The sequence below is a fragment of the Muscardinus avellanarius genome, assembly GCF_963383645.1.
Source record: "Muscardinus avellanarius genome assembly, chromosome: 17".
In the NCBI taxonomy this organism is placed as follows: Eukaryota; Metazoa; Chordata; class Mammalia; order Rodentia; family Gliridae; genus Muscardinus; species Muscardinus avellanarius.
The window spans coordinates 62,227,628-62,245,483 of NC_137803.1; the positions used below are offsets into that span (position 1 = coordinate 62,227,628).

Here is a 17,856-nt window from a genome sequence, read left to right on the forward strand (position 1 = left end):
GAAAACGCTGTGATTTTCTAATTTGTGTGCTGTCCCACTGTAAACACTTTGCAGCTGTTTCTCTCTTTTTAAATTTATAAAATAAAATAACCAGAATTTTAGGATGACATGCTTTTTTTTTTTTTGGTGGTACTGGGGTTCCTGGAAGCCCTTCTACCTCCGGGCTACACTCCCAGACCTATTTTTTATATTTTTATTTAGAAACAGGGTCTCTTAAGCCAGCGCGCCTGGCTTCGAACCTGCGCGATCCTCCCGTCTGCCTCCCAAGCGCGGGGATGACAAGCGTGCACCACCGTGCCTGGCTAGGATGACACGCTTTTCTAAGGAAATCGAGTCCGTCAGAGTTCAGAAGGAAAAAGAGCAAAAATATGAACAGAACAAGTTTTAGAATTTTCGAATGCCATCTATTTCATCACGTGACCCTGAGATTGCTTTTTCTGAATAACGTGTATCTACCTTCTGCTCTGGAGATGCTTAAACAAAACTCGCATTTAGAACGCGCTTAGTGGGAATGGGAGGCCTAAACTTCTCGGTGTGAGAAGTCTCTTGGCGTTACAGAAAGGACTCGGGAGTCTGAAGGCACGCCTTGCTAAAGAGTCAGCTCTGAGAGCACTTGCCTTTAATCACGTAATCTAAAAGTATTACCTTGTGCTATTATAGAGGGTAATTTATTGCGGGCACAAACCTCTCTGTGCGCGTACTGCAGTAACAGGGAGCTCATTAGCCCCATCCTTACTTATTCTATAAAATGTTAATGGCCATCTAAACAGTCTCATATTTGCAAGAGATTTTCAGCTTTCTAGACCCATTCTTCAAGGTCAGATCTATCACTTTTCCTACTTGTGGGGTTTCTCCAAAGCCAGGTGCCAGCTTCTATCTTTTGAGGCAAGCCTAGAAGCTGACGCTCGGGAGGGCTCAGTCATTTTCTGAAGCTCTTCCCTGGCGGCCTCGGTGCTGACTGGGGAGCTCGGGCCTTGCAAGGGACTTTAAGAAATTATTGTCAGCTGCTGCCACCCTCCTGGGGAAATTTTCTTATAGTTTTGGAAGGTTAAGGTGAGGTAGAAAGAATGGAGACTGCAGTGCATTCTTGGATAAGGCAAATAGACTTTGGCTCTGACGCTTTGATGTGCGTTTCATTGCCGTGACAAAGGGAAGTGTGCAAGGTAGAGGAGCGAGGCCCGGCTCACCGCGTGGACCGCTGGGAGGCGGGAACGCTGCGCAGCCAGAATATGATAGCTAATTATGAAAATAATGAATGTGCTCCGCCTGCAGGTCCTGAACAAAGGCGACGACACTCTTGATAAAGGAGAGCCTTTGCCTTCTAAGGCTTCTCTAGCGCAAATGTGCTTGCTGAATTGCCAAGTTCAAAGCCATGTTTGGCCGTAGATGGAGTTAACTCCCTGAAGTAATGCCATTTTATGCCCTGGTGTGCTAGGATTACCCCCGAGGAGCAGCGTCAAGAAGAAGCCAGAGCAGGGAGTTTAGCAGTTTGACTTCTGCCAGAGGTCCAAGGAGAGATTCTTTCAGACAACAACAGCAAAAACAAAACAATGAGCTTGCACTTTGGAAGTGACCTTTGTATTTTATATTTATTCATTTATTTAATTTGTAGGTCTGGGGATGGAACCTATTCGACCTCTGAGCTATACCCCGTGTCCTATTTTTTTATTCTGTATTTTGAAACAGGGTCTCACTGAGTTGCAGAGGGCCTCACTAAGTAGCTGAGGCTGCCTGCGAACCGCGATCCTCTGCTCCCAGCCTCCCAAGCACTGGGATTACAAGCGTGCGCCACCCCGCCCGGCTAGAAGTGACCTTTTTTTTTAAATTCTCTTATTGGTACATTGTAATTATACATCATAGTGAGGGTCAAGGTGGTGCAAATTCTTGGTGTGTTTCCTTCCAGGCCACACTCTACTCTCTCCCCTCCTCCCCAGACCTGGTGGTGAGCTGGTAGGGACGCCTTCCTCTGTGGACACAGCATCTTCCGAGCTGTTCCTCCCTCTGCTTCCTTTTCTCCTCCCCTCTTCCCTCCCTCAGTCCCTTCCTCTGTTCTGCTGCTCTCCTCATTCTTCTAGTCCTTCCCTTTCTCTCACTCTTTTTTTTTTTTCCTTGCTGGTCCTGGGGTTCCTGGAAGCCCTTCTACCTCCGGGCTACACTCCCAGACCTATTTTATATTTTTATTTAGAAACGGGGTCTCCTAAGCCAGCGCGCGCGGCTGGCTTCGAACCTGCGCGATCCTCCCGTCTCCGCCTCCCCAGCGCGGGGATGACAAGCGTGCCCGCCGCGCCCGGAGCCGTCTAGTCTCTTTTGTTTCCTATTTTGTCTCCAGTTTGTCTCCTTCCTAAGCTCTTTGGACTTTGCCATAAATAATAGTAACTAAATGTTGTGAGGCGGCAAATGAAAGAGAGGCTTCTTCCTCTCACCTCCAAAATTAATAGCGGCAAATTTGTTTCTGAATATTTCAGTCATGAAGGATATAAAACTTTATAGACTGAGGATATAAAACTTTTCAAACTACCAAGAACATCAGAGAGGTTTTTTTTTCCCCGTCCAAGCAGGCCTTCAGTGTAGGCAGAAGGGGGCTGAGGCTGTCAGCTTGGCCTCACCGACACTGTTATATTTAAGCAGGGAGAGAGCTGCAGTAAGAACAGGTTACATACTGAACACAGGTTGCGCACTTGGAGGACCAGGCTGCAGGACTCAGACCCCACCGGCGCCTCGTGGTGCTACCCACTGGGCCTGAATTCACCAATTAAAAGAAGCATAGCAAACGGTCTTTGTAAAATGAGGGTCATAACTGTGCGAGTCAGTACGCGTGGTGCCTAGATCAGGGCTGGACATATAACAAGCATGCTCGCATACACAGATGAACAGGCGTGTGGCTACAAATGTCCTTTAAAATGGAACTCAGATGTTAGGATTCGGGATGACGTCGCTGTGGGTTCTTGTTCTCGGACGGTGTAAAAATAAAAGCTGGGACTGGTGCGACCCTGAGTAAGGTTTTGTTATTACAGGAAGAAGGGGAGGGGGCTGAGCAGTGAAAACATCACATCATGATGGTGGGAGTGCAAACTAGTTCAGCCGCCGTGGAGATCAGTGTGGAGATTCCTTAGAAAACTGGGAATAGATCCACCATAATGATCCTGCTCTACCGCTCCTGGGTATTTGTCCAAAGGGGTTGAAATTAGAGAACTACAGTGATATATGCATACCCATATTCATAACAGCACAATTTATAATAGCCAAAATATGGAACCAACCTAGATCTCCATCAACAGATGAATGGCTTGCAAAATTATAGGGAATTCTACTCAGCTATAGAGAAAAATAATTTTATTATTTTGCCTAGGAATAGCTTATTCCATTTATTTATTTATTTATTTATTTTTATATTTTGGTGGTACTGGGGGGTGGGACCCAGGGCCTTTTCTATCTCCGGGCTATACTGTCAGACCTTTTTTATACTTTATTTGGAAACAGGGTCCCACTAAGTTGTTGAGAGCCTCACTAAGTAGCTGAGGCTGGCTTTGAACCTCTGCAATCCTCCTATCTCAGCCTCCCAAACACCGGGATTGCAGACGTGCACCACCACGCCCAGCTAGCTCATTCCAATTAGCATTAATGCTACCCTTATTACCAATCAATTCTTGCTCAATCCCCATCGTCAGAGAAGTGACTTCCATTTTTCTCTTGCTCCAGAAATTTAAAGAATTAGGTAATTTTGCTGCATATACCCATTAACATTAAAAAATTGAACATTGGGGACAAAAGCAAAGAAAAATTAGCTATTAAATGTTTATTCTAAGCTGGGTGTAGTGGTGCACACCTATACTTGAAAGGCTGAGACAAAAGGTTCACAGGTTCGTGTCCAGCCTTGGCACCTTACTGAGGCCCTTCCCAACTCAGTGAGACCCTGTTTTAAAATAAAAAAACAAAATAGGGCTAGAGCGTAGCTCAGAGGCCGAATGTCTCTGGGTTCAATCCCCAGTACCACAAATCCTTTTTAAAAAGTTTATTCTATACCAGGCCAAATTGTGGCTTTCTTTCTGACCCCAGAAGCCCGCGTATCTTAATTCACTGCATTTCCTTTTAGATGTTGCTGCAGTTTGGATCTTGAATGCCTGCCAAAGGCTGATGCAGTGAAGGCTTGGTCCCCAGCTCATGCCGCTCTTAGGAGATGGCTAAACCTTTGAGGAGTGGGGCCCACTGGGAGGGAGCGAGGTCATCGGGGGTGTGCCCTTGAAGGGGCTTTTGGGACCCAGCCCTTCTTTCTGTCTTTCTCTGCTTCGCTGCCACCACGACGGGAGCAAGCCCCCCCAGCAGGATGTACTGTGCTTACGCTGGCCGGAGGTGGAGGGCCAGCGACCGTGGAACGAAGCCTCTGAAAGCCAGAGCCACAACAAACCTGTCCTCCGTTGACGTTGCTTGTCTTGGGTGCCTTTTCAGAGTGATGGACGGCTCACGGGGCCAGCTCTCCCAGCCCCTCCGTGTACTCTCTCCGACCTTCTGCTTTAGTGAGCAGAAGTACCCAGGAAGGAGCCGACATGGCCCAGGGCGCTGGAAGGAAAGGGGAAGCTTCTGGGAAACAAGGGAGATGGTGGGATCTCTGTCTGTCCATCTCCTTTGGGCCTTAGAGATTTATCTGTGCAGAAATCTCCACTTGGGTCTGTGCCCCTCCTGAGCTGGACCGAGGGGACCTCAAAGCTGACAGCTAACAAGGCTCCCGACAAAAATAGAGTAATAGAATAGAACGCCCTTGGCTCCTGCATATGAAGCGCCTGCTGTCCACACGCGCCTGGATCAGGACTTGTGGTCTGGTCCTCCGAGAGTCTGCCCGTCACCTCTCCCGGCCTGCTCTGTCTCCGGGCTCTCGGAGTCCCCAAGCCCGGTCACAGAGCAGCCTCCTCTGCCAGCCCCTCCTCTCCACGCTGTCCCAGGAACCCGTCTCTTCTTGCTTCCTGGACCCAGTACCACTTGTCTTTCCTTCCGGGCCCTTCCTCACAGGCCTGCAGGGACAGCCTGAGTGGCGGTCATGGCACACTGGTCTCTGTTCCCATGGATGCTTTTCATAAACACCTGCTCTGTGATGGAGCTGGGCTTTCCTACCATTTTGGTTTTGTTTGTTTTTTACATCGATCTAAAATCTCCGGTTGCTGTTTTCTTTCCCGACGCATCTCTTTCTCAGGGTCGCCTTCGTAGAGTCGCCCTTGCCAGGCATTTCAAGCAGCTTTGCTCCTCAGGGCTGTTCTTGCTAAGCGGCCGTGTGCCGCGCTCGAGCTGCTGGCCATTTCAAAATTTGATCCCACAAGTGAGTCAAAAGTTCACTTATAGCCAGGCGTGGGGGCGCGTGCTTGTAATCCCAGTGCTTGGGAGGCTGAGACAGGAGGATCACAAGTTTAAGGTCAGCTTCAGCTACTTAGAGCATCTGTTTCAAAATTAAGAATAAAAAATAGGGCTTGGGGCATAGCTTGGAGGTAGAATACCCCTGGCTTCCGTCCCCAGTTATATTCCAGCATAAGGACTCACACATGTAGTCCCCATACTTGGGAGGCTGAGACAGAAGGATCACAGATTGGAGTCCAGCCTCAGCAACTTAGAGAGACCCCTGTTTCAAAATTCAGAATAAAAATGGCTAGAGGTATAGCTGTGAAGTAGAAGAGATGTCCCTGTGTTCAACCCCCAGTACCAAACAGACGTTAACTCACCCATTTTCCCTCCAGCCTCCATCTTCCCCTGGGGAGTGCCTCGCCCTGACCTGGCTGTGAGCCTCTGAGTCGGTTTTGCACACCTGCCTTCAGGGCTGCAGAGCTTACTCGACAGGAGGCCGTCTCTCTGCCTCCCGGCCTTTCAGGCCAGTGTGAGGCGTCCTCAGCTGCCACCTCGTCACCGCCACACAGCCCTCCTTCCCAGCGCTCAGGCTCAAGTACAGTTACCAGACTCAACCTTCCCGGGCGCCTCCTTTCTCCTGGTGAGAGGGTGGCCCAAGCCTGTGGCTCCTGCCCCAGCCTCCGCCCTCCCGGCCTCCCGGGCTCCTCGTCCCACGAGGTCGACTTCCTCTCACTCTAGTTCTGTGCTGTCTGTTAACATTAGTTTCATTAAATTGCTATCATGCCCTTATTTTCTTTCCATAAGACATGGTGGGCACATTCTTCTACCTCTCAAATAATGCGGACACTTAGAAGTCCTCATGTTTTGAAGGGATTCCTGTGTGTAAGGCCCTGAGTCAAGCGGTTGAAGTATACTATTCTATTTATCTCTTGTGGCGAGTCCATGAGTTAGAGATGGTTCTTATGCGTGTACCTTTGAGGAAATGGGGGCTTAGCGGGGTGTAAGGCGCCGCACACGCACGTCTCTGAAGTCCTGTGCTGTCCTCAGGCGCCTGACAGTGTAGGAGGCTTGGAGGCTTGGGAGCCGGCTGGCCTGAGCCCGTTCTCTCTGGCCAGTCATTGAGTGTATCTGAGCCTGGGTGTCCTTGCTTTATTCAACAGTGATCGAATGAGATATTTTTTATAAAGTTGGTGATGTGGCTCGGTGCTACAGGTGCACCAGGTGCTGGGTTCAATCTCCAGCACTGCAACGCCAAGGAGAGGAAGAGAGAAAGAAAGAAAGAAAGAAAGAGAAATAAAGAAATAAAGAAAGAAAAGAAAGAAAGAAGGAAGGAGGAGGCAGGGAGAGAAGAGCTTTGCTTCCTCTACCAGCAGCTTCCAATGACTGCCCCAGGTGCTCCCCAGTCTCACGTCCTCTGTCTCGCAGGAGGAATATTGGTCCACCTAGTTTAATGGAGAGCTTTACTGTGGCTTGCCTTCATTCAGTTATAATATCAGTTTTGGCTTCCTGATTGTGTGTGTGTGTGTGTGTGTGTGTGTGTGTGTGTGTGTGTGTGTGTGTGTTTACTAGAGATAGAACCCAGGTGCATTCTACCTCTGAGCTACACCCCCAGCACTATTTTAGTTTTTATTTTGGAATAAGGTCTCACTAAGTTGTGGAGACTTGCCATGAGCTTGTGATCCTCCTGTCTCAGCCTTCCAAGTACTGAGATTACAAGCATGTGCCACCATGCCTGGCTCTGATTGGATTTTAATTAAATGAATTTAATTTTATTTTAATTGACAATTTTTTTTTTTTACCATGTAAAGATGTTTTATTTAATAGCCCGGCGTGTGGCGCACGCTTGTAATCCCTGCGCTTGGGAGGCGGAGACAGGAGGATCGCGCAGGTTCAAAGCCAGCCGCGCTGGCTTAAGAGACCTTGTTTCCAAATAAAAATATAAAAATAGGTCTGAGAGTGTAGCCCGGAGGTAGAAGGGTTTCCAAGAACCCCAGTACCACCAAAAAAAAAAAAAAATGTTTTATTTATTTATTTCCGGGTCTAGGGATAGAACCCAGGGGAATTCAACATCCAAGCTACATCCCCAACCCTATTTTTCCTTCTTTATTTTGAAACAGGATCTCACTAAGTTGCGGAGGGCTTCTCTAAGTAGCTGAGGCTGCCTTCAAACTGCGATCCTCCAGTCTCAGCCTCCCGAATGCTGGGATTACAAGCGTGCGCCACCACGCCCGCTGTAAAGATGTTTTAAAATATGCATATATCCTGAAAGAGCTCGGCTGAGCTCCTTGACTTAGCCTTTCTCCCAGCCTTGTTTGCTGTGGTGAGAACACTTAACCTCCCCTCTCCTGGCATCTCCACCATCAGTGCATTACCAACAGTCCTAGTCACGGTGTTGTACAACAGAGCTGCCAGAAAGATTCTTCTTCCTGCCTGGAGCCTCGTATCCTGTGACCACCGTCCCTTCCTGTAAGCCCCTGCCGCTGGGAACCAGGATTAGTCCCAGTCACCGTGTTGTACAACAGAGCTGCCAGGTAGATTCTTCTTCCCTCCTGGGACCGTGCAGCCTTTACACTCCCCTCGTTCTGTCCGCTCCCGCCCCTGGGAACCAAGTTGCTGCCCTGGTTTCTGAGGCTTGATGTTTTGTTAGACACCCTTGTAAGCGAGATCAGACACTATTTGTGCTTCTCTGCCTGGCTTGGTTCACGTAACACAGTGTCTGCCCAGGACACTGATTTATATTAGTCCACCCACATTATTACAAATGAAAGAATTGGCTGGTTGTCACAGCTGCATAGTCTTACTGCTGTGCGTTTGTTTACGAGTGCCTGGGTGGGTTCTGTGTCCCGATTGTTCTGAATGATGCTCAGTTAACACGAGTCCAGCTACCTCTCCACAAGTCTTCCCTTGCGTTCTATGCATGCACTGTCCTGGGACTGCTAAAGCATAGATTGTTGCATTTGTGGTGTGTGTGTGTGTGTGTGTGTGTGTGTGTGTGTGTGTGTGTGTGTGTAGTACTGGGGATGGAACTCCTGGTCATTCTAACTCTGAGCTATACCACCCACCCTGTTCTTGATTCTTTATTTTGAAACAGGGTCTCACTAAGTTGCAGAGGGCCTCAGGAAGTAGCTGAGGCTGGCTGCAAATCTGTGATCCTCCTGTCTCAGCTTCCCAAGCACTGGGATTACAAGTGTGCAACACCACACCCGGCTAAGTTGTTTTTTTTTTTTTGTGTGTGTGTGGTACTGAGGATGGAACCCTTCTACCTCCGGGCTACTACACTCCCAGACCATTTTTTATATTTTTATTTTGGAAACAGGATCTCCTAAGCCAGCATGGCTCGCTTCAAACCTGCGCGATCCTCCTGTCTCCGCCTCCCAAGCGGGGATTCCAAGAGTGGCCACCACGCCCGGCTAAGTTGTATTTTTATGTATTGGTGGAATCGTCATGCTGTTTTCCTTCTCAAGCGTGCTAATTTAAGTCTCTGTAACAATGTCTAAAGGTTGCCTTTTCTCTACATACTTATAAACAAACATTTGTTCTCTGTTTTTCTTTTCAATAATAGTGGTTTTAAGGGACGTGAAGTGGTATTTTGACTTCAATGTGTATTTCTCTGATGGCCAGTAATCTTAAGCATGCTCCATCTATTCAGCGGCCATTTGCACGTCCATTCAAGTCCTTTGCCTGCTTGATTTCCTTCTGTGTTTGGGTATTAACCCTCCATCAGATCCATTGTTTGCAGACGTGACGGTTCTATCCATTCTGCCTGTTCTTCCGTCTCTCTATTGACTCTTTTTTTTTTGCAAAAGCTTTTTGTTTGACATCTTACATTCTTTTATTTTCACTCTGTTGCCAGGAATTTTGAAGTCATCTCCAGAACGCTATTTCCCAGAACAAGCCTGCAGTTTTAGCCATGCTGGTAGTTTCTTACCGTTTGAGTCTTAACATAAGAGTACAACTCATTTCAGGCTAAATTTTGTCTCATAGTCCTGGGGACAGGTGTGAATGTTCCCGAGTCCTCCACGAAGCACAGTGATGCCAGGACAGTAGGTCCTAGTCAGCTGCTTAGTGGAAGGGGGTGGTGTACCAGCATGGCTCCCGGGATACTCACCCAGGGATGAGTTCTGTCTCTAGCGGGGCGGTGCTAGGCGGTGTGGAAATTTATCATGCTGTCACGAATGAGGCACAATTTCAGACGTGTGCATTATTTCCAGAAGTTCCCATTCTGTGTTCCAGGTTGTCGTTGATGGTGGGAGGTGAAGCCGTAGGCGAAGGCGGACCATGGTGCGCACTGCCAAAGGAGGCCGGCTTCTTTCCTCTGATGCAGACACAGCTTTGTCTAAAGTTCTTTCTCAGAAGGCTGTCCCATCCCTGGCTTCTGTTCGTGGCGCCTGGCTACCAGTCAGTCATGTGAATTTATTTCTGGGTTCTTTACTCTGTCTCACTGGATGATGTTTTGACTTTATTCACATACCATACCATTTTTTTTTTTACGATACTAGGGATTGAGCCCAGGGGCATTCTACCTCTGAACTGCACCCGCAGCCCCATTTTATTTTTATTTTGAAACAGGGTCTCACTAAGTTGTGGAGGGCCTCTCTAAATTGCTGAGGCTGGCCTCGAGCCAGAAATCCTCCTGTCTCAGACTTCCAAATACTGGGATTACAGGTGTGCGTCACCCTGCCCGGCGCCAATAGCATACCATTGTGATTGCTACGGCTTTATAATATTTCTTGAAGTCAGGTAGTGTGATTTCCTCAGCTCTGTTCTTTGCCAAGATTTCTCTGGCTACTTAGGCTCTTTGTTGGTTCCGTACAAATCTTCGAGTTTTAAAAAATTACTGTGAAAAAATGCCTTTGGGGTTTTGATTGGGACTGCATTGAATCGGTAGATCACTTTGGGTAATGTAGACGTTTTGTTGGTATTAACCCTCTTATTAATTCTGATTTTAATCTGAGGATGTGGAACATTTTTCATTTAGTTGTGTTTTCCATATTTTATCAACATCCCCTTTAGTATATAGTATATAGTATTTAATATAGAGTATATAGGTCTCTTAGTGTATAGCTCTCTTTTCAGTTAAATTTACTTCTAAGTATTTTTGTAGCTATTGTGAATGGGATTATTTTATGTATTTCTTTTTCAAGTAGTCTATTGTTTTATAGAAATAATGCTGATTTTTGTATATTGATCATATACTCTGTAATTTAACTAAATTTTTAAAAAGTTATTATAACATTTTCAGGGGCATCTTTAGGCTTTTCTCTACAGCATGCACCTGCAAACAGAAATAGTTTTACCTCCTCCTTTCCAGTGTGAACACCTGTTGTTCCTTTCTCTTGCCTGATTGCTCTGGCCGAGACTTCCAGGGCTGTAGTGAACACGGCAACGTCACATTTACAGCTGCTGTGTTTGCCTGATGAGCCCTTTATCCCGTCTCTGTCTCCTGCAGGGTTTGACTTGGCGTCTGTTTCATCTGGAGCAGGGCAGCAATCGTGTTCTCTTTTTATTTCCCTTTGCACGGCATTTCTTCCTCTGTCCCTCAGCCGCAGTCCGTGCGTGTCCCTTAGCGTGAGGCAAGTCTCTTGTTGGCAACAAATAGCTGTTTCTTCCCTCAAAACTCCATTCAACCACACTGGGTCTTCTCATTGGAGAATTTAATGCATCACTTTCAAGGTGACTCTTGATAGGCAGGGACCTAGTACTGCCGCTCTTGGTTGTTCTGTAGACGTTTTGTTCCTTTCTTCCGCTCTCCCTGCCTTCCTTTGCATTTGATGGTTTTCCTCTTATACTTTGATTTCTTTTTATCTTTTGTGAATCAGCTCTAGGTTTTTATCAGTACGATTAGATTTGCATAAAATATGATTTAATTATAACAGGCTCTTTTAAAGTGGTAATAATTTAACTTCAATTGTATATAAAAAGCTACACAATTACTCTTCAGTATTTTGTATTTCATATATGTTTATCTTATATCTTCATATTATGTATTCCTTAAAATTATTGTAGCCATTATTATTTTTAGTATTCCAAAATTAGTATTCTCTTGTAACTTTCATACTTGCTGGTTAGATTTTTAAGAGCAGGGACAATGTATTTCAGTGTGTGTGTGTGTGTGTGTGTGTGTGTGTGTGTATCCGTCTGTGTGTTGCTAGAGATTGAACCTGGGGCATTCTATCTCTGAGCTACATCCTTAGCCCTATTTTATCTTTCTTACTTGTTGCTGGGCTGCCCTCACTATTGCAGAGGCTAGCCTCGAGCCTGAGATGCTCCTGTGTCAGCCTCCCTAGTACTGTGGTTATAGGCATGCACCACCACATCCTGCAGGCTTCTGTTTTAGATTATGCTGAACAAAATGGTGAACCTGGGGTGAACACTGGACTTCTTATCTGGGATGGACATGTCTGTCTCGGAAGCGACGCCACTCGCCCCGGCAGTGCCCGGTACCATCGCGTGCCCTGCTGTTTTGCCCTGCTGGTTCTATTGACCTGCCATCATTAATGATGTGTTCCTTTCCTTCTCTCTCCCCAACCGCAGCGTGTGCATTCCGATACAACGGGCTCTCCTTCGTCTACCTTATCTACCTCTTGCTCATTCCTCTGTTCTCAGAACCAACGAAAGCAACGATGCAAGGTAAGAGAGCCCTGCTCCCTAGCGCGGCTATCCAGTCCGGTGCATCTTGCTGGACCCGCTGTTGGTCTGTGAGCAGCTGTGCACGGCGGGGCGCTCCGGGGGCGCGCACGGGGCACTGGGGTAGCGGCTGCCTCGGGAAGCCCGTGGAACTTGTTTGGAGAGTATGGCAGCTGGAGGAGGTAGAGGACTGTCTGACACTCTAGGCCACAGGTAGAGAGCTGGGTAGGAAGCCGGGGCTAGTCACTCCTTGATGGGTCAGTTGGAATTTCTCACACACGCTCCAGTATCAGAAGGAAAGAACAAGGTCTGGCTTGGGTGTACTTTCGGAGGTGTGCCTCTGAAAAGCTTTGGGCCCCTTCCCGTTGTCAGGCAAGAACCTCAAGGCGCAGAAAAGGACAGAGACTATATTTCCTAGTTTCTAATTAGAGTTGGATAGCAGAGTCTGCCTTGTGAGTGAATTTAATTAAAGTCCTTCACAAGGGTAAAGATGAAGCCACACTGAGTTAACTGAGTAAATGTTTTTAAACGCATTAGCCTCTGAGAAACACGGCCTGTGCCAAATGCCACGGGCCAGTGTAATGGCCGCATGTTTACAGGAAAGGAAAAGGAAGTACGGTTTCACCCGACCTGCAGATGGCGTGGGAAAGGCTGCTGGCCGCAAGCTCGCTTTGGGAGGACGAGCTAAGCGCGGCGTGCTCAGAATCCAGAATGAGAATTGCATTATCATCATCTTTCCTCTACTTTTGGCTCATTATTGGATTTAAAAAGCATGTTGTCAGCCTTACAGCATTATGGAGGCTGGGACCGGAGGATCACTGTTCGCGGCCAGCCTCAGCTACTTAGCGAGGCCCTTCACAACTCAGTGAGACCCTGTTTCAAAATAAAGAATAAAAATAGGGCTGGGGGTGCAGCTCGGAGGTAGAAGGCCCCTGGGTTCCGTATCTTAGTAGCTGGTGCATTGGTGCACATCTGTGATCCCAGTACCCAGGAGGCTGAGGCAGGAGGAGGATCGCAGTTTCAAGGCCAGCCTCAGCCACTAAGAGAGGTCTCGAGCAACTTGGTGAGATCCTGTCTCAAAACAAAACAAAACATAAAAAGGGCTGTGGCTGCAGCCCAGAGACAGAATGGCCCTGGGTTCCAGCACCAGTGCCTAAAATAAACAAATAAAAATAAACACGAATACTTTTACACATTTGATTAAGTGGGGTGGAGCTCTCTCACTGTTCCGTCTGGGGATTCAGAACAGGGGTCTCCCCCTCCCCGCTGATGTGACAGCCCCTGAGTTTTACGCCTTCCCGAAGCGAGCACCCGAGTGTGCGCACACTCCGCAGTGCCGTCCACTCAACGCTCCACGGTGCCGTCCACTCAACGCTCCGCAGTGCCGTCCACTCAGGGATCAAGCACTGTGTATGTGTGAGACTCTGGGTTTGATCCTGAACAAAGAACATAGGGTGATAAAATTGCTTGGAGTCCCCCTGTGCCTCACGTGGGGTTGTCTGCGATTAAGGAAGAGATGAAGTTTACAGTCAGGAAGTCAAGAATGGAAAGGGCATCGATCATGGGTCAAGTGTGTTCCAGGAACTAGTGGTGGAGCCCCGTCTACGATGGTCGTGTCAGAGGCCACCTGGTTCTTAGGTGTGCGTAGCACTGAGCCCCATCTCCCCGGGAAGCCTCCTGTAGTCAGGTGAGTTGAACCCAGCTAAATCCCCGACCTCCAGGACATGTCCCCGCCCAGGGCCCTGGAGGGCTAATGGGTCTAGATTGCCTTGCAGAAACCCTCAGAAGGGACTCATCGGAGGAGGGTTGGCGAGGCGCTGACCGACCGCTCGAGCCTTCAGAAATCTAGGGTTCTAGGACCATTCTCCTCTAGTTCAGATCTTCAAATGTGTAATTTATTGCAGTATGATTTCATGAGTCAAGGGCCCACCAGAAACCAGGAATTATTCCAGGTATTTAAAAAGGAGAAGGCATTTTAAAATATGCTGTGAGTTTGCTGGAGTTGTGCATCTCAGTGAGTTTCGGTGTGGTACAAGCACACGTGTGCACAGGTCTCCGTGTATTTCCCGTCGAATCTCAACCCCCTCCTCCTCCCTCCCCACACGTTCGTGAGGTTGGTGTAACACCTTCATACATTGCTTCGGTGTTACTGGGACTGTTCCCTTCTCAACCCCCTTCCTCCCTCCTGCAACCCCCTCCCCCACTCCACAGTGTTTAGAGTCCCTGACGTTTCCTACAGCTTCCCACAAGGATGCAGCCCTTGACGTTCTGCGGTTGGCTGATCTCAGCATGATATTCTCCAGTTCTGTCCTTTTTCCTGCACATGACCTACCTTTGCTCTTCTTCATGGTTGAATAGAATTCCACAGTGTATTTTTAGCACACTTTCCTCATCTCTTCCTCTGTTGCCGGGCACCTGGGCTTATCATAGAGGATTTGTTACCCAAGGCGATGGGAAACCAAGGAGCCATAGGGGTGTGGAGGCGGCGAAGACGTCAGGGAAGCAGGAGGGTAGGGATGGGAAGGGCGGCGTGATCAGGGCTCAGAGGCCAGGCCAGCACGAGCTGCCAGAGCCTCAGCAGGTCGAGAGTGGGATCTGCGTGACCCGCATCGGCTGGCCCTCGTCACCCTTGTCTGCGTCGTCCCGTGGTCCCCAGTGGGACGCTGGCGCTGGGTGGGTCGGGCTGACGCCTCTGTACAGACTACTTCTTTTGAAATCAGCAGAATAGCCATCGTTACTCAGGGATGTGAGCTCTTTCCAGCAGCTGCCTCTCTGGGGGAGGAATCGATCTGCTCACAGCTCTGGAGATGCAGAGGCTTCCGCCCAGGTGACGTCTGTGCAGCTCCGGGCACCGCCACAGGAAGCAGATCAGGAGAGCGCTGGGACCGCGCTCTCACGCCACAGAGACCCCAGGGAAGGGGGAGTGAGGGCCGCGGAGAGGGACATATATAGTCCTTCAGGCCACCTGCCCCCCGAGACCACTCCTCAGCCATCATGCCCCAACATGGCTGCCTTTCTACAATGTGGCGTGTGGGACATTCGAAACCCAAACCCTAACACGGTTTCTCAGCCCTTCAATCCAGACTCTCTCTCTGGCCCTCCTCTGTGTCATTGGAATCTCTTCTTAAACGGCACTGGGGTATAAATTTAGAATCTCCTTTCTACATCAAGACAGTTCTAGGACAGCTCACAGCGTACTCCCTCCGTGGGAGGGGGAGGTGGGGAGGGGGCACCCAGAGCGTGCATGTATGGCCCTGTCAACATGATTTACCTTATGACGTCAGACTATAATGGACCAATAAAAGCACAAAAAACGGGAAGAAAGAATCCCTCCCCGGGAACCACTGGAGGTCGTGTGCGTTACTGTAGCAACATGACTGATCTAACCCAGTTATAAAGACGAAAGGTTCACTTTGGCTCCCAGTCCTCAGGTTTAGTCCTGGCTGGGCAGGACTGTGGCAAGACAGCAGAGCGCGTGGGGTGCGTGGGGCGGAGCAGGCTCTTCACCTCACGGCCAAGAAGCAAAAAAGAGAAGTGGTTACAGAGATGAGAGCCCCAGCGCCTTCCTCCAGGGCACACCCCACCACCCGCGCACCCACTGGCCCCGCCACGCGCGGGGCAGTCATAACCCCCGCTCTTTTTTATTTTCTACTTTGAAACGGGGTCTCACTGCATTTCTGAGGGTCTCTCTAAGTGGCCGTGGCTGGCCTTGAACCTGTGATCCTTCTGTCTCACATCCCAAGCACTGGGATTCCAGGCAGCACTACCACATCCGGCAGCCGTAAACAGCTTCTTTAGCTCCCTAAGTAAAGCGGTCCTTCCTCATTCCCACCCGTTTGGCATGCTATGAAGCAGTTTTATGTTTTCAGAATTTACACCTATCTGAAGTGATCGGTGCGACTCACCCAGGGCCAGCACTGGACTTGCAGACCCTGCCCACGGGCCCTGCTCAGCCTCTGCTGGGTGATTCCTGTTGGCTGTCTCCACAGGACGCGTTCCCTGGTGGAATTCTAAGTGGTCCACAGAGCTCATCTGCTGAACTCTGATAATCCCGTGTCCTCTGGACACCTTAGCACCCCAGCCTGTCTCAGCAAACATTTTAAAAATTAAAATGTTTGCTGGGCAAAAATTAAGATGTTCGCTGGGCGTGGTGGCGCACGCTTGTAATCCCCGAGCTTGGGAGGCGGAGACAAGAGGATCGCGCAGGTTCAAAGCCAGCCTCACTGGCTTAAGAGACCCTGTTTCCAAATAAAATATAAAATAGGTCTGGGAGTATAGCCCAGAGGTAGAAGGGTTCCATCCCCAGGAACACACACACACACACACACACACACACACACACACACACACATCTTGTCCCTTCTAGTGTGTGAATATTAAAGAGAACAGGTACATGCTGTTGTATTTCCAGGACCCAGATCAGAGCCTGAAGTGTAGCGGGCACTCGGCCGTGTTTATGGAGCGTGAGAATTAATTCCCAGCACCTAGAGTCCCAGAAGCAACTGTGAAGTGACTTAGCCCTGTGCCTACCTCAGGCCCTCAGAGAGCAGACGTCACCAAGTAGCTTACTAGACACAGCCGTCCTCTGGAGACAGAAGCTCAGGGTACGACGGGCGAGGGCTCTGCTACTTTATATTTAATTGTGATTGGAGATCATGAGTAAGTGAAGAAATCTAGACTGCTGAAGTGTTGCAGTGTTCATGTCCAACCGTGGGCCTTTTATTTAAGCACGCGACCTCGTAGGGGAGGAAAGGAGTATTTTCTTGCTATTAATAGGCACTGTGCTTGGTACCAGGAGCGAGTCTGCCCCCCCTGTGCTTTTATTAACTAGTATAAAATCAAGTTCCAGTGGCCCAGGCAGTGCAGATTAATGAGGTATGAAGTTCTTTATCCAGATGTATAATACATTCCTTATATTTTAAGATATATTGAGTAAAATGTATTGGTCAATATGCCGGAAGAGCTTGTATTTTGTTTAATGGAACACGAGCATGAGAACCCCTGAACCTGTGCTATGACACACGCCTGTAACCCCAGCACCTGGGAGGCTGAGACAGGAGGGTCACAGGTTTGAGACCCCAGTGCCAAAACAGACAGATAAATAAAACATGTGACCCCAAAGAAGGTCACAATAAACGCTCAGTAAATATTGACTAATGATGTATTATTACTTTGGAGTACAACGTTATTAATTTGAGTATAAGATTGAGGAAGATTTAGAAATTGCTTTTATTTGTATGACTATAGCTAATTTTTGCTAAAGGGTTAAGCTAGTGCTTTCTAAATATCAGCAGATAATTATGTGATTTCCAAGGTTATTTTTAGCACGTTGCTTCTTAGACCTGATAGCGCTGGTCTCTTGTTAAATAAGATTTAGGTTAATTGGATTATTAGTAGAGAGTTCTAGTGCACTGTCTACTAAGCATATATTATTACTGGTGTTAGGGATTGAACCCTGGGACATTCTACCTCTGACCTATATACCCTCAGCTGTTTTTATTTTTTATTTTGAAACCGGTTCAGTCTTGCTAAGTTGTTAATGGCCTCAAGCCCGTGATCCTCCTGTTTTAACCTCCCCAAACTGGGATTATAGGCCTGTGTCACCATGCCTGGCTACATATTATGATTTATGTGCATTAATTAACTCATTTCTCACAATGAACTTTTGAGAGTCACTGTCATTATTAAAGCGATGAGTGGACGTCCCCGTTTTACAGGTGACGACCGAATTCCGAGGTGTGCTGAAAGCCAGCCCCGGCTGCAGATGCCGCGTGGGCAGCGCGCTCTTGGCCACTGTGCGTTCTGACTCATTCCCTGAACTGAGAGCTAAAGCCCATGGGTTTCACAAGGAAAGAAGGCCGTCTGGCCAGTTAATAACTACCCGCTGGCTGATGGATTACC

At 48.3% G+C, this 17,856-nt stretch overlaps 1 protein-coding gene across 4 annotated transcripts in view; it reads left to right on the forward strand.

Annotated features, from left to right (window-relative positions):
* PIEZO2 (piezo type mechanosensitive ion channel component 2) overlaps nt 1-17,856 on the forward strand; it is a gene marked incomplete at both ends in the record, with an annotated part of 338,656 nt that overhangs the window by 74,169 nt on the left and 246,631 nt on the right. For all 4 annotated transcript variants that reach the window (XM_080714289.1, XM_080714288.1, XM_080714290.1 and 1 more), the window contains one exon: nt 11,863-11,958. In XM_080714289.1, coding sequence (XP_080570415.1) covers nt 11,863-11,958 — 96 coding nt within the window. The remainder of the gene's footprint in view (nt 1-11,862; nt 11,959-17,856) is intronic.